General features: G+C 36.2%; 1 protein-coding gene across 2 annotated transcripts in view; it reads right to left on the bottom strand.

The window, feature by feature from the left end:
* LOC131427867 (uncharacterized) overlaps positions 1–13,655 on the bottom strand; it is a 184,884-nt gene that overhangs the window by 58,401 nt on the left and 112,828 nt on the right. For both annotated transcript variants that reach the window (XM_058591420.1, XM_058591421.1), the window contains exon 3: positions 5,155–5,289. In XM_058591420.1, coding sequence (XP_058447403.1) covers positions 5,155–5,289 — 135 coding nt within the window. The remainder of the gene's footprint in view (positions 1–5,154; positions 5,290–13,655) is intronic.

Here is a 13,655-nt window from a genome sequence, read left to right as displayed (position 1 = left end):
TAAAACATAACTACTAGTTTTCTATGTGTTTGTCTTCAAGTTGGGGATATTAAAAATCGAGATTTGTACAGATATTCGCGAAACACTTGTTTTATTATTATAATGATGTATTACAACATTGAGGAAATTGCTGTATCTTTTCTAATCCGTAACTCAGTGTGCAGTGATTTCAGAAACCAAATGCAATATAAAGAAGCACCATAGCCTTGATCAATATTTACCTGCGATTTATGTTTTCCGTCGGCTGTTTATACACAATTCTCAGCAACAGGTGCGGTACGCATTCCTGAAGGGAAACGACTTGTTTTCATTTGTTTTTTATTATTATTTACTCTGAAAACTGAGTTTGAAAAAAAATCGCGGGCAATTTCAGCAGAGCGATTCATTGAAAAACCAAACTGGCAATTCCGGTACAAATTTTCAGCGGTATCACTTTCACAGTAGTAGGCGCTTCAATACATTGCAATAGCCAATTTTTGATATGCACAAGATTTCAAGAAATGTTATGAACTAAAAAACGTAATTATTTCACCTAGCAGTGAGATTTTTCTATCAGCTTTTATTTAAGCGTTCTAACTTCAATGTTCAGATGTGTCGATTGCTTCCGAATAAACATCAGGGATTTAGAAATAAAATAAGATATTTTTATAAATTTCATTCCGTAAAAATGAAACAGTTCAACAACACAAATTGATCGAATTCCGGGACGTTTGTATTATTTTGATTGTATATTTCATATTAACATTTTTTGCTGAATGCCAAGTTCGCCAGTTTGAGCGATTTTTTCTACATATTTATCTAATTTAACTGAGTAGTCTAGAAAATCGTAAACTCTCACAACAGTGTGATAATATTATGTAATAAAACTAATGTTTGCTTCCGAGTGATTCCATAAATTAACAGCAGTAATGATGTCAAAATCAGGGTTGAATTGCTTAGATTTGAATCGAACTTCGTCTTCAGTATGTTCAGTGTGTGTTAATTTCGCACGGATGGAGAGACCAGTCCTACTCAACACGGATTTTTAAAAAGCCGAATGTATTTTTGCACGAAAATTCTTTTAATTCGTAAATTGTGCAGATGAGATGTAAATTGTGCAGAAATAGTGTTAAAAAGAATGGGTAAGAAATCAACTGAGCATTACACTACACTAAATTAAGAAGTGGAATAAAACAAAATAAATATTTATTTTCATTCAAAAAACGCATTTTTTTATTTTCTATAATTTTGTTTCAAAAATAAACTTATAACCAACATTTGACTATAGTTTGATTGGTTTTTTTAAATGAAGAAATTACAGCTAAAACAATTTTTACGTATATTCAAAACTTCATATTCCTAATTAAAATTATTCATATAAATACTGAAATATGTGATGGTGTACACACGGCTCAAGACGAGAAGTGTCTTTCCCTTCGCAGGTGACAGCTGTGAACAGCACTGGGTGCACTGCACATGAACACAAAGCGTATCCTCGATTTTTACATTTTTACATTCAATTTCGGAATCAGAGCGGATAAATGACGAAATTTTAATATGTATGTTTTTTTCTACAAAACGAAACGAAATTATTTGAACTATTTTTCTTTGTGCAAGCGTTGTAAGTTGATAGGCAAAATGTTGTATTTCGAGAATACGAGTAATATAAGAAAGGCATTATTACACCACTAGGAGGAGTAAAACAGCAAGGACATTGTATCATCATTCGTTAATTGAAAGTCGACTAATCCACAAAGTAATGAAGGTACTCTACTAATGACTGTTCGTAAAATTTGCTATTTAAATTGATAGCAAAACCGCTATAATGATGAATTGAAGTCATAAAAATAACAGGAGCGCACGATTATGTATGCCTCGAACATACAGCAATCGCAGCGTTGTTGGTATCATTAGATATTTAATATTGTCATAATTATCATAATAGTAATTATTAATCACTGCATGCATACTGCATGAAATGAAAAGTCTCGGACCTCTCACCGAAAAGACGTGAATAGTTTCGAACCGTGTATATTTTTCATGAGAACAAGCCTCTAGATGGCCCAATACCAAATTTCATGACAATCTATTCCCTAGTGTTTGAATAACAGTTAATCGTGTCAGACGAGTTCTAGTTTTCATCAAGCGGAAAAATACAAGTTACGTGTCCTGAACATAAACGATGAAATTGAATGATTTAGGGTATGGATTGGTCCACCATCTCCCGTATTCTCCTGATCTGGCCCTCAACCACTATTGTCTTTTTTTCAAACCTGAAAAGATTTCTCTAGTGAAAGAAATTTTCGTCGAATGCTGAGGTCATTGTAGAAACGGAAGCCTAATTTGAAAGCCTTGACAAAACTTTTTTTTTAACACATCAAAATGTTGGAGGACCAATTGGTCAAGTGTATCGCTCTAGATGGAGATTATACTGAAGAATTAAATTGTTTTTCACGGTAAAAAATTGACTTTTTCTTTGTTAAGCCCGGAATTTCTCATTCCATGTAGTAATATTATTTGCTGTTTTCATTATCGACTACCAGTTGAGAAAATTTCATATCATCGTGAAGCATGAAATTCCGATGTATATTTTTTGGAAGAAACTCCAATCTATTGATATTGACTTCCTGTAAAGTGGCAATGCTTTTTTTCAACCGTGTTCAAATAAAACCATGCCGATGAACTCGTTTATGTTTTCAAACCCGAGCTTCGGTGTTTATTTTCGTTTTCTTTGTTCTGTGTGTACGAACTCGAGCACCTTATGCTGTGTGCATCGTTCGTGTGCGACGTAGTGTTTTCTTCTTCCGTACCTGCACGTACGGTGCGTAACGGATTTGCAACGTCACTTTATATGACGGTTTGAAAGTTTATATAGTATTATATTGCTCTGTTATTACGGAAACGGAAGTCGAGTACAATGAGTACAATGAGAGTATTATGTTAAATTTATGTTTCAAACCTGTGAAAATCGGTTTGACCATTACTGAGAAATCGAATTGAGATCCATTTTTGGAGTCTTTCTTCACTACTTTCGGTGCTTCCGGTACAGGAAACGGGGGACCAGTAGTTCCGAAATAAGTCAATATATCTACCAACTTCTGCAAGTTCTGCAAACTAGAAGAATTTATAAGTCAGTTTTTTGGAATTGCCCCTGTTTTTGCCGTCGTTTGAGAAAAAATACTCATAAAAATGACAATTTTCCACTTATCGCGCTATGGCTCCGGAACAAGAAGTCGGATCTGTATCAAATTTTCTTTTAAGAAACTTAAAGGCCTTTCATTTGAATCTTAGTTTGTGAGGATCGGTGAAACCATCTCTGAGAAACCTGAGTGCACATTTTTGCATTAAGTGCACATAATTATAATTAGAGTTCTGAACATTTTCAAAGTTATGGGAGCATTCGTTCTCTCAAAACTAGAATCAGAAAGAATTTTTTAACAGTTTCTTCGAATACCCAAAATGTGAAATAAGTCCAAATGTTATTCAATTGTGTGGCATACCTCATACCAAAAACAAAACTGTTTTCATTGTTCCGAACAATATTTGTTTTACCTTTCCTCCTATGTGAGACCTAATACTGGTGGATAAAAATTATTTGTTTTCATGATGGATTGAGCGCAGTATATGAGTCGAATGCATTAGCTACTAATTGCTCTTGCGATATCACAGAACTTTGTGCACTCTCTCGTTCAAAAACGGCCAAAAAATTATGTTTCCTTATATTTGTCTCAAATTCATCTACACAAACACTGTATACAATCTTTATGAAACGTAACAATTTGAAACACAGGAACCAAAGCGTGCCATTTCTTGCAGCGGCATTCAATGTCTGGCTTCTGTCGAAAGGTTTGTTAACGGTTTGAAGAGAAATACAATTGTTCCGACGATTCACGACCACTTTCATAACTCGATTTCTCCTTAGCCTCAATAAACACCTAATTCTTAACGAATACCTCATCATTTAATGAAAATCTCTTTCTTCTTAAATCTGACAACAGATTATAGGCGCTGGGGGCTAAGTCTGGTGAATATAGTGGACACACTGAAAAAAGCGCCCACTTTGAAAACAATTTTTTCATATTCATGTGCTCATGTGAAATTTTGAATACACTTCCTTTTGATGTCTTCACAATCTACTGAAACGTCCCGTTTTGATTTTCCATAACGATGACATGAACTTTTGAGATGATTTTCGGAACGATAGTCTCATTTTAACGTCCAGAACATGGTGCTTACATGACTATTAATAATTATTGATTTGCTTAGAGCAAAACCCGTATAGTACTTATGAAGCATTAAAGTACAGTTTGACAAATGACATCTGACGACCGTTAGAGTGATTTTCAATTAGTAACTCCATCTGTCTGTGATACCGGGAACTTATTGACCAAAGTGTTTATTTCAATTGAGAAGTTCCATAGTCCAGTTCGAAATACATTATCGTTTTGTAAGGTAATACTTGAATAGGCCAGGAGCAAGTCTTTTCGTTTGGCACAAAATTGCTGTGTAAGGTTTTCTCGACTATATTTAACTTAATTAATTTAATAGAGTCCGTTCTCGATGGTAAAATTTTGTATCACATGCACATGTATGACACGTTTTATGATACAAAGGATTATCAATTCGATGGTTCAACTGAACAACCCCAAATTAAATCGACCAAACTATTACTATTCAAGCCGTCGGCCGTGATTAATTCCGTCTATCAATGTTGTTGGCGATTAATAGGCACATTCATTGACAAACAATCTCTTTTGCACTCTGCTTGTCACAGGATAAACTAAAATATAAAATTTAGACATATCAATTAGCGGCAAACAACTCAACTGATGTGAATTGTCAGGTTGATGTTTTTGTGGTGCACAAATTTCGCATATAAAAATGGATTGTGAACGTTTCGAATTGATGCCCCATTTCTAATTAGCCTAGTAGCGGAGGGAGAGTCGAAAAAGGAAGTTGATCCCACATGTAATTAGTAGCAATTAGGATTAGTACTGTCACCTCATGACGTGCACTTGGACTATCAGTGCGAAAAAAATCGTCATGTTACATTGGAAAGTCGCATAAAGAAACACCGTGATCCGCCTTCACGTCTCAGCTACGCTTGAAGAACCATCGTCAACCGAACCATTGTCACTAACAATAATAATGACGACAATGACGACGGTTGCTTACCTGTCTGGTGTTTTCTCGCATCTGCCTCCGAGCCATCTCGAGAATGATTCGTTGTCGCAGGACATCCAGCGGGTTCACTATCGAAAGCGAAGGCTTCGTTCGTTTGGCAGGACCAACCAAACTATTGTCTTGTGGCTGAAACGAAACAAAGAACGTATCAGGAAAAAAATTCTGTTTCAAGTATGGTAATGTTCTGATAGAAAAGAGATAACTCATTGCGATGGCAGGTAGCTCTTCAGAGTCTCTCAGGTGAAAAAGATTGCTTGCGACATACGACACATGTAGTAATTGGAACTGCATTCGTATTTATTTATGTATGCTCGCATGAGTCTGTGCTGCAGCCCAGCTTCCGAAGCATGCTTCCATTTGTTGTGCTAACAAATTGTGCAAAGCGAAGCGGAATGAATTTGACGAATAAGCTGCGGGCTAAGTTAAGATCTTATGAAAGAACTCAAATGTGAGTATGCAAGGTTTAATCCGTGTTTTGCTATGAGAATAATTAAGAATTGCGACATTATATTGCTTTTGATTGAAGAAGGTAGATATAAAGCTTGATTCAGATAGAATTGGAACAAAGACAATTGCCTGTATTTCAGTTATTTATTATTGAATTCAAGATCTTTTTTATACAAATGTGGCGTTTTCTTCATACTTTTAAGGAAAAATACGGATAAAATTATTCGTCACGGTTTCGAAGGAATTCTCGATTTTTTCCTGTAACACGGCTCATTAGGCGGCGCACACCTTCTTCGTCCAACGTTTTAGCTATTTTATTCCACCCGGTCGTCATCTGATTGATGTCTTTGACAACCTTCCCCTTTGCCTTGAGTCTCCTCTTCATGATTGCCCAGTATTTCTCAATAGGGCTGAACTGGTTTTTCGAAACAAACTGGACCCCTTTCTCTGAATACCATTCTTGAACGACTTTTCTGTAATGACAGCTTGCCAAATCTGGCCAAAACATTACGGGATGGTCGTGGGATCGAATGAACGGTAAAATTCGTTTTTGGAGACACTCTTTTTGGTATAGTTCCGATGTCATTGTCTTGTTTGTAACGAAAACTTTCGTTTTTTTGTCACAGTTGCAAATGCCCTGCCTAATCATAAATTTTCTTGCAAATTTGTCGGCAAAAATAAAATTAAATTTGGCTGGAACATCCCCCCGAGCCGTTGCCAAATAAAATTTTTGACCTGGAATTTGCCCGAAGTCAGCCTTGACATATGTTTCATCGTCCATCGGAAGACACCCGTCGAACTTGGTCAGCACCTGGTCGTATAGTTTCCGAGCACGAATTTTGACCACACTATTCTGTTTTATGGTCCGATTTGACTGTTTGCTAGCTCGATACGACTTGATTCCTTCCCGGAGTCGAGTTCTCCTCACGGTACTATGGACAGCACCGAATTTTCTGGCCAAATCACGGTCCGACAGATTAGGATTCCTCTTAATCGTCTTCAAAATCTTACCACGCAGTTTCCGGTCGACAGTTCCACTCCGACGATTGGCTTGAGGCTTCCGAATCGTCGTCAATGTTTTCTTATACCGTTTGATAACGCGCCATACGGTATTTCTGGGCAATTCCACCGTATGAAGAAAAGCGTACACTATCGCCAGATCCAAGCCGAGCGATGCCGCAATGAAATGTTACGAACTCCTATCAGTTCCAATAAATAGGCTTATTTTCAACTCGTACGGCACCATATTTTCAACCTTCCATATGAGCCTAAATTGAAGGTACCTTCAACGAAGAAACGAACCATTCTAGCGGTTGACACGAAATCTCAAGTGGCAAAACTGCCATTTTTTTCAACCTGAAACCTTTTCGATCTTTTGGAGCATTCGTTGTCTTTGATATCAAAATCAACACTTTTGAACCGTTTAAACCACTCACTATTGCTGTCTGCTGTATTCAAGTAATCATTCAGTTCTCTAGCGTATAATAATGCATTCAGCCAAACATGTACTCGAAGTGCGCTTGCATTCGTCTTTCTAGCCCTAAATAAGTATATGCGGAATCCAGCGGCAGGATATCTTTCTCATCTGCAGAATCTTGCGGTCGCCCAGTACAATTTTATGTATTAGTATTATTATCATTTATTTTACCCCGGTCTCATCTACCATTTTATGTGGTTTTGATTCTGTTCTGCTTCGCAGAACCTGCCGCTGCGTGCTTTATCGGCAGTGGAGTGTATGCAATGCTTCGTAACGCCCAAAACTTATTTCAAGTAAAGAATCTAACGCTTCGTAGCGCCTCTAACTCACAAAAAAGTAACGCATGTTACGCTTCGTAACGCCATAACACACACAAAAGTAACGCATGTAACGCTTCGTAATGATTTTAACTTACAAAAAAGTAACGCTTCGTAATGCGCCGAAACGCTTTTAACATACTAAAAAAAGTAACACATGTAACGGTTCATTACGCCAATAACTTTCAAAAAAGTAACGCATGTAACGCTTATGACTCACGAAAAAGCAACACATGTAACGCTTCGTAACACCAAAAATTTACTACAAAGTAACGCATGTAACATTTCGTAACACCAATGCCTCGCCAAAAAGTAACGCATGTAACGCTTCGTAACACCTATAGCTCACGTAAAAAATAACGTATATAATGCTTCATAACGCCTATAACTTACAAAAAAGTAACACATTTAACTCTTAGTAACACTTACAACTTGCAAAACAGTATCGGACGTAACACTTCGTAACGCCTGTAACTTACTAAAAGGGAACGCAAGCAACGTTTCATAACGTCTATAACTCACAAAAAAGTAACGCATGTAACGCTTCGTAACGTAAAAGTAACGCTTCTTAATGCCTATAACTTACTAAAAAAGTAACGCATGCAACGCTTCGTCAAATGGAACATTTTTCCATATTGATGACGGGTATAGCGTGGTGGGTAAGTAAATGCCTTTCACGCAACCCGCCTGGGCTCGATTCCTAACCCTGCAATTTCTAACCCGAAAAGGCGAACATTTGGTGGTGATGCTGATGACCTTAGGGCTAAAACCTCTATAATTTTCCATAATACCTTTGATTCAGATAGGCCTCAAATCACTTTGTAACGTGTACAGCTTCACAAACTAATCTTCTATTTGATGTATTTGATGTGTTATTATTATAGTCATTTACCCCGGTTTCATTCTCATTTTGTGTGGTTTTGACTCTGTTCTGCTTCGTAGGGCCTGATGTTGCGTGCTTTATCCGCAGTGGAGTTCTGCCCATCACGTAACTTTCAAAACCTTGATCTCACTATGTAATCTACAGGATCAACAGCCCCATAATATTTCTCAAACTTTTTTTTCGTTTCTGTTTCAGGAGATTTCAGGAGAGACCAGGGCCATTCAAAATGAGATAAAGAGCTGTTCGAAACAACATTAACTAGTAACTATTAGGAATAGTGATGAAATTTGTAATTTATTCTCCATTTTTCCTGGAAGTATATACTACACATACCAAAAGCGATCGTGATCGTGACTTCTCATATATTCCCGAAACTCCGATCAAAATTTCTGTAGAACCACTTTCAGAGGAAGATGTTTTGAATGCACTCAAAAGGGCCAAGGCCTGATGGTGTTGCTCCGGTGCTTTTCAACATGTCCATAAAATAAGCATCATTCCCAGAAATTTGGAAGCTGTCGTATTCAGTGCCAATTTTCAAATCTGGTGCTAAATCACATATTCGGATCTATCGTTGAGCTGCTATCATCTCGTGAATTCCTATATTATTTTTAAAAAAAATTAAATTTTATATTTTTTCAGAAGGTAAAAAATCCGGCAACAAATAATCAACACTACTTTTTCAATGGCTGGTAAATTACTAGAATTTGTGACGTTAACTCTTAATGCGATAGATGATGGCAACCGTGTAGAAACATTATGCACTGATTTCAGTATAACATTTGACCGCGTTGACATACCGTTGCTACTATTTAAACTTCAACTACCATCTGAGCGTGCTAGAATCGTACCTCTTGAAACGCAATCAAGTAGTTTGCCTTCAAAATAAATTTTCTTAATCAATTCATGTTACTTCTGGTGTTCCGCAAGGTTCCCACTTAGGCCCTCTCCTTTTTATTTTGCATGTCAATAACATTTTCTTCTTACTTACTTTTGTTTATAGCGTTTCTTTACCATTACTACCATTCTGCGATAAACTTTTTCTTATTATGAATCGAATTCATCTTATAAAAATTAGAGATTAATCTTAAGCACTCAAAATTTACGCTGGGGTAGTTGCCAATTTCTCAGACGAAAACGACATAGCATGGAATTTCATCCGAACTCGCATGACACAAGATCAGAGCATATCAATTGAAGCTTCAAATTGTTTTTTGGCTCCTTTTGTCTTGTTGTCTAGCAATAACCAACCTCTAGCATGCTACACGTAGGACTGAAACGTTAGCTATAATTTTGCTTATATTTATAGATTCGCGTGCTTCCCACAGCTTCGCTTTTGCATCGATTGACCAATCAGAGCGATGATTTTCCATTGATATATCTCCTTCACCTTCAAAACCCTCGACTATTGCAGGGAAATCCGGTATGCCGGAAATTTTTAGCAGACAAAATAGGACACTGTTAGCTGTTAATCAACAATTCAATAATATACAATTAGAAATACGTGGCTTGATACATTCAAATCAAAACTTAGAAATATTTCCAATCAAATGGCGACAGAATATTAATAATTGATACAAAATTGACTGAGCTGTAATTGTTCAAAACCTGACCACATTTCTACGTGTATTTTTCTTGAGTTTCTAATTTGCACCCCTATATAGAAAACAAAAATGTGTTCCACATTAAAACAACGTGCTAAACGTTCCAGTAAAAATTTTCAGGACCCATACACTATTAAATCATTATATATCACATGCTTGGAATCGTAGACTAAACTGGACCACATTTCCACTTCTGCCATATAAAGCTCGTTGCATGCTTATCAAACTCACTTAAGGAACACCGAGAATTAGTAACGCTTACTTCATTGCCGATATTGTTTCGCAACGTATCCAATCTACAATATCACTTCCACAAATAAATTTTTATGCACCTATCCGTTACTATCCTAACTTATTTTTGGATTAAGTCTTTGAGAACCATTTATGAAAAAAATCATCCAATCAATAGAATGATCCAAATTGCAATACTATTCAATTAAGCATGTCAAAAATTTAGTGGGAGTTACAGCTAAACCTTAGAAATAATGCCATAATTTAAACATAATTTCTCAGGAGGATTTTCAAAAGTTTTCAGATTATTAAAATTTGGCGTTAAAATACGTAATTTATGCATGACGTCAGAAACATTGACTTTTTTGTTGAGTGAAATTTAAAAATGTTTGGAAGTTATTATTTTTAGCAATTTGAGGTAAGTTAGTAAAACAATATATCCAATCTAGATCCCATGAAGCCGATCACATGTGCACATATTATTCACTATTCCCCTACGCGCGTCATCAAGGGGATAAGTGCTGATCACTTGTCAAGTTATTGACACTGTAAACAAGATTCGCAAATTGGGCTAATTTACATCACTATGTCAGCATATGTAGGTGAGTTGGCAAACAAGCGAACACAGTCCGGTTGCTTTATTTGCCGGAGCAAATATTTATTTGTGTTTCATCACCTGTTGCGACCAAACCTGTGACGGTCGTCGTAAAACCATACCGCACTACCCCGCTCGGAGATGTTTTTTTTTGACAAAAAAAGTGCAATTAATCGCCCCCGACTAAGCGAGTAAATACAGGCAAATGATATTTGGTGGCGATAGAATTATGATATGAATTCTCCATGAAGTGTTTGTTATAATTCGCTTTTACCGAGAGTCTAATTTTATTACGGGTTTAAAAACAATTTTAGGATCAACTGTGTGAATTTCCCGGTAAAACGAACAAGTTTTTTTAATAACTTAGTAGCTGAACTATTTTAGATTACACACTGAGAATTGCAGGAAATAACATAGAATTTTATCACTGGTTTCGTGACAAAGGGGGCAATCAATTCAAATCCCAACAAAAATGTTGATATATCCTTTTGTTCAATTTCAAATAACATTGGATTTCTCACTCAACAACAAGTGGGCAAAGTGGTCAAACGCAAAATTTAAACGATTTTTTTGGCGCCATTTTGTTCCCTCATTCTTTTTTTTTTAAACTTAGAACGAAAATGAATAATTATTCTATCTACTGGGCCGATAGATAATCAATTTTGAAATATTCTCTGGGGGTCTCCGAAGTCAATAGAAAATCAATCTGCCGATAGCACAACGGTACTCGATTAGAAAATTGATAATAAAAATCGTGAAATTGTTCTATCCTAGTCATAATGCATTGGAGCGTACAATCTGAACAAGTTGTCAATCTCGGTGATTTATTTGATCGCTCCAGTGGACTTCAACTTCGTACACGAAGCATATAATTTACCACTTAGAAATCAGAAGACAGAATTATTGAACAGAGTTATTTGTCAAACTTCTAGGCTCTGAACGAAAAATGAGTACATTATTTTCTGATGGAGCTGATACGTAACGGATCACTCGGAAGGACCAGCGCGAGTTATTTTCCACCAAGAGGCTCTTAGTTGACACAGACCGAAACGTAGTATGTTTAAGTAAATAATTGGAGCAAGTGTGATAGAAAGCAATTTCCATGGTTCACGAGTCGCGCACTTGATTTCCGTTTTGTGCTAATGGTATTTTCGCTTGAAGCAAAACCCAAACCAGTTTCGATACCAACTGCTGTCAAATTTATAGATTTTGCATCAGTTGGGGTTCGCAACTGGGTTAGTTTTGGCTTCAAGCGAAATCGATATAAGCTTGTACGTGTTAAGGGGATGAAATAAAACACCTGCTATCATTCAAAACACCGCTGTCGTTCAAAAACATAAATTCAAATGTTTAGCATAATACAAAGCATCACTCGAACAACATTTTGTAATTTGTCGTTGAAGCAAAATTTTCAAAAAAAGGCGTTTTAGAAATCATGAATTGCGGTGTATCTCTGCGCAAAATTATCAGAAGTCAAACAAATCGAAGCAACGTATAGTTGCAGTATATGTTTCTCATTTGATTTGTTTGATTTTTTTGGGATTTTGGTGGTTGTTTAAAGTCAAAACTGCAATTTTTCACGAAAAAATCGGTCACATTGTAGCTGTAAAACCTACCCAAAGTAACAAAAAAGAAAAGGAAAACGTTGGAGTTGGGTATTTTATATGTAGAAACTGTGTGCAAAATTTGAAAAGAATTGTTGTAGTAGTTTTTAAATGACGATGGACACGGACTTTTAAAACGTGCTTTCGTGAAAAATAGAAAAAAACAAATTTATTTGGAGAAAAATAAATTAATTTCTCTAGTAGCGGGTAGGGTCTAACATTAACAAAAACCATATTTTTTCTTTGAATTTTTTATACCAAATTCCTACCCCTTCGTAGTATGAGATAAAAGATAATGGCCCATAACTTTCAGAGTTTTGTTGCGATAGGTTTGAAAATTTGACAAAAGATTCATGAAGCGTTTTACCATAAGAAAATATAAATAGATTTTCAAAAGTGTTAGACCATACCCGCTTCATAAAAAAAAGTTTGCTATTGAGCCAGACGCTGTTGAACTTTTTACGTAATTCAGAAGGAAATTGTATTATATCAGAACATAGTTTTCCAATTAACCATATTGCACTAACCGGTAATCAAGCCCAAAAAAGTAATGGTAACTAGGTGGATTGAAGCAGGTTGCTTCGCTCTCTGGTTTGTTGTATAATATAGCACTCAAAAGTGCGATATGTGCCACGTGCAATGCAACGGAATCATCTACATTTAGTATCACAACACCAAGAAGCATTTGTGGCCACCATTGATAAAATTAATTTTAATCTTAGGACAAGAGAATAGCTTTAAGGTAGCGCTTCGCCATGGTCAGGTGAAGTTCGCTGCCTCTCCCGGGGTTTCACGCACTTTACCCAAAATTGCGAGAGATCGGGGAAGAAAACTAAAATTCCAAGAACATACGATTCTAGATAATTAATTAAATGATAATCGTTTTTATCGAAAGATTTCGTGCGAGTTGTAAAAATAAATGAGTTTTTTCTTATTCTTTCGCACCCACACAATGTCAATACACAAGAAAACAAAATATTTATCAAAACTCGCACGAAATCTCGCCAAAGAAATGATTTCTAACTGTAAATGCAAATGCATAGTAAAATCTTTTATCTACAATCGTATGTTTGTGATTCGTCGTGAATCGGGTTAGTATTGGAGAAATTTTCAATTTAGGGTGAAATTTCGGCGACAAAGCAAGAGGAAGCATTAAGATGTCTCGCTTCGACCTTACCATGGCGAAGCGCTACCTTAAAGAGGGAAGTTGCGAGGAGAGCATTATAAAATCTACCAAGACAAAATACTCGGTGTGATTAAAAGAAAAATTCTGGTTTTCGTACTGATTAGACTGATTCATGCGACGTTCGATGGATGAAAATAAGGCGTCAAGATAG

This window comes from Malaya genurostris, chromosome 2, assembly GCF_030247185.1.
Source record: "Malaya genurostris strain Urasoe2022 chromosome 2, Malgen_1.1, whole genome shotgun sequence".
Classification (NCBI taxonomy): domain Eukaryota; kingdom Metazoa; phylum Arthropoda; class Insecta; order Diptera; family Culicidae; genus Malaya; species Malaya genurostris.
This window is presented reverse-complemented; position numbering and strand designations above follow the sequence as displayed.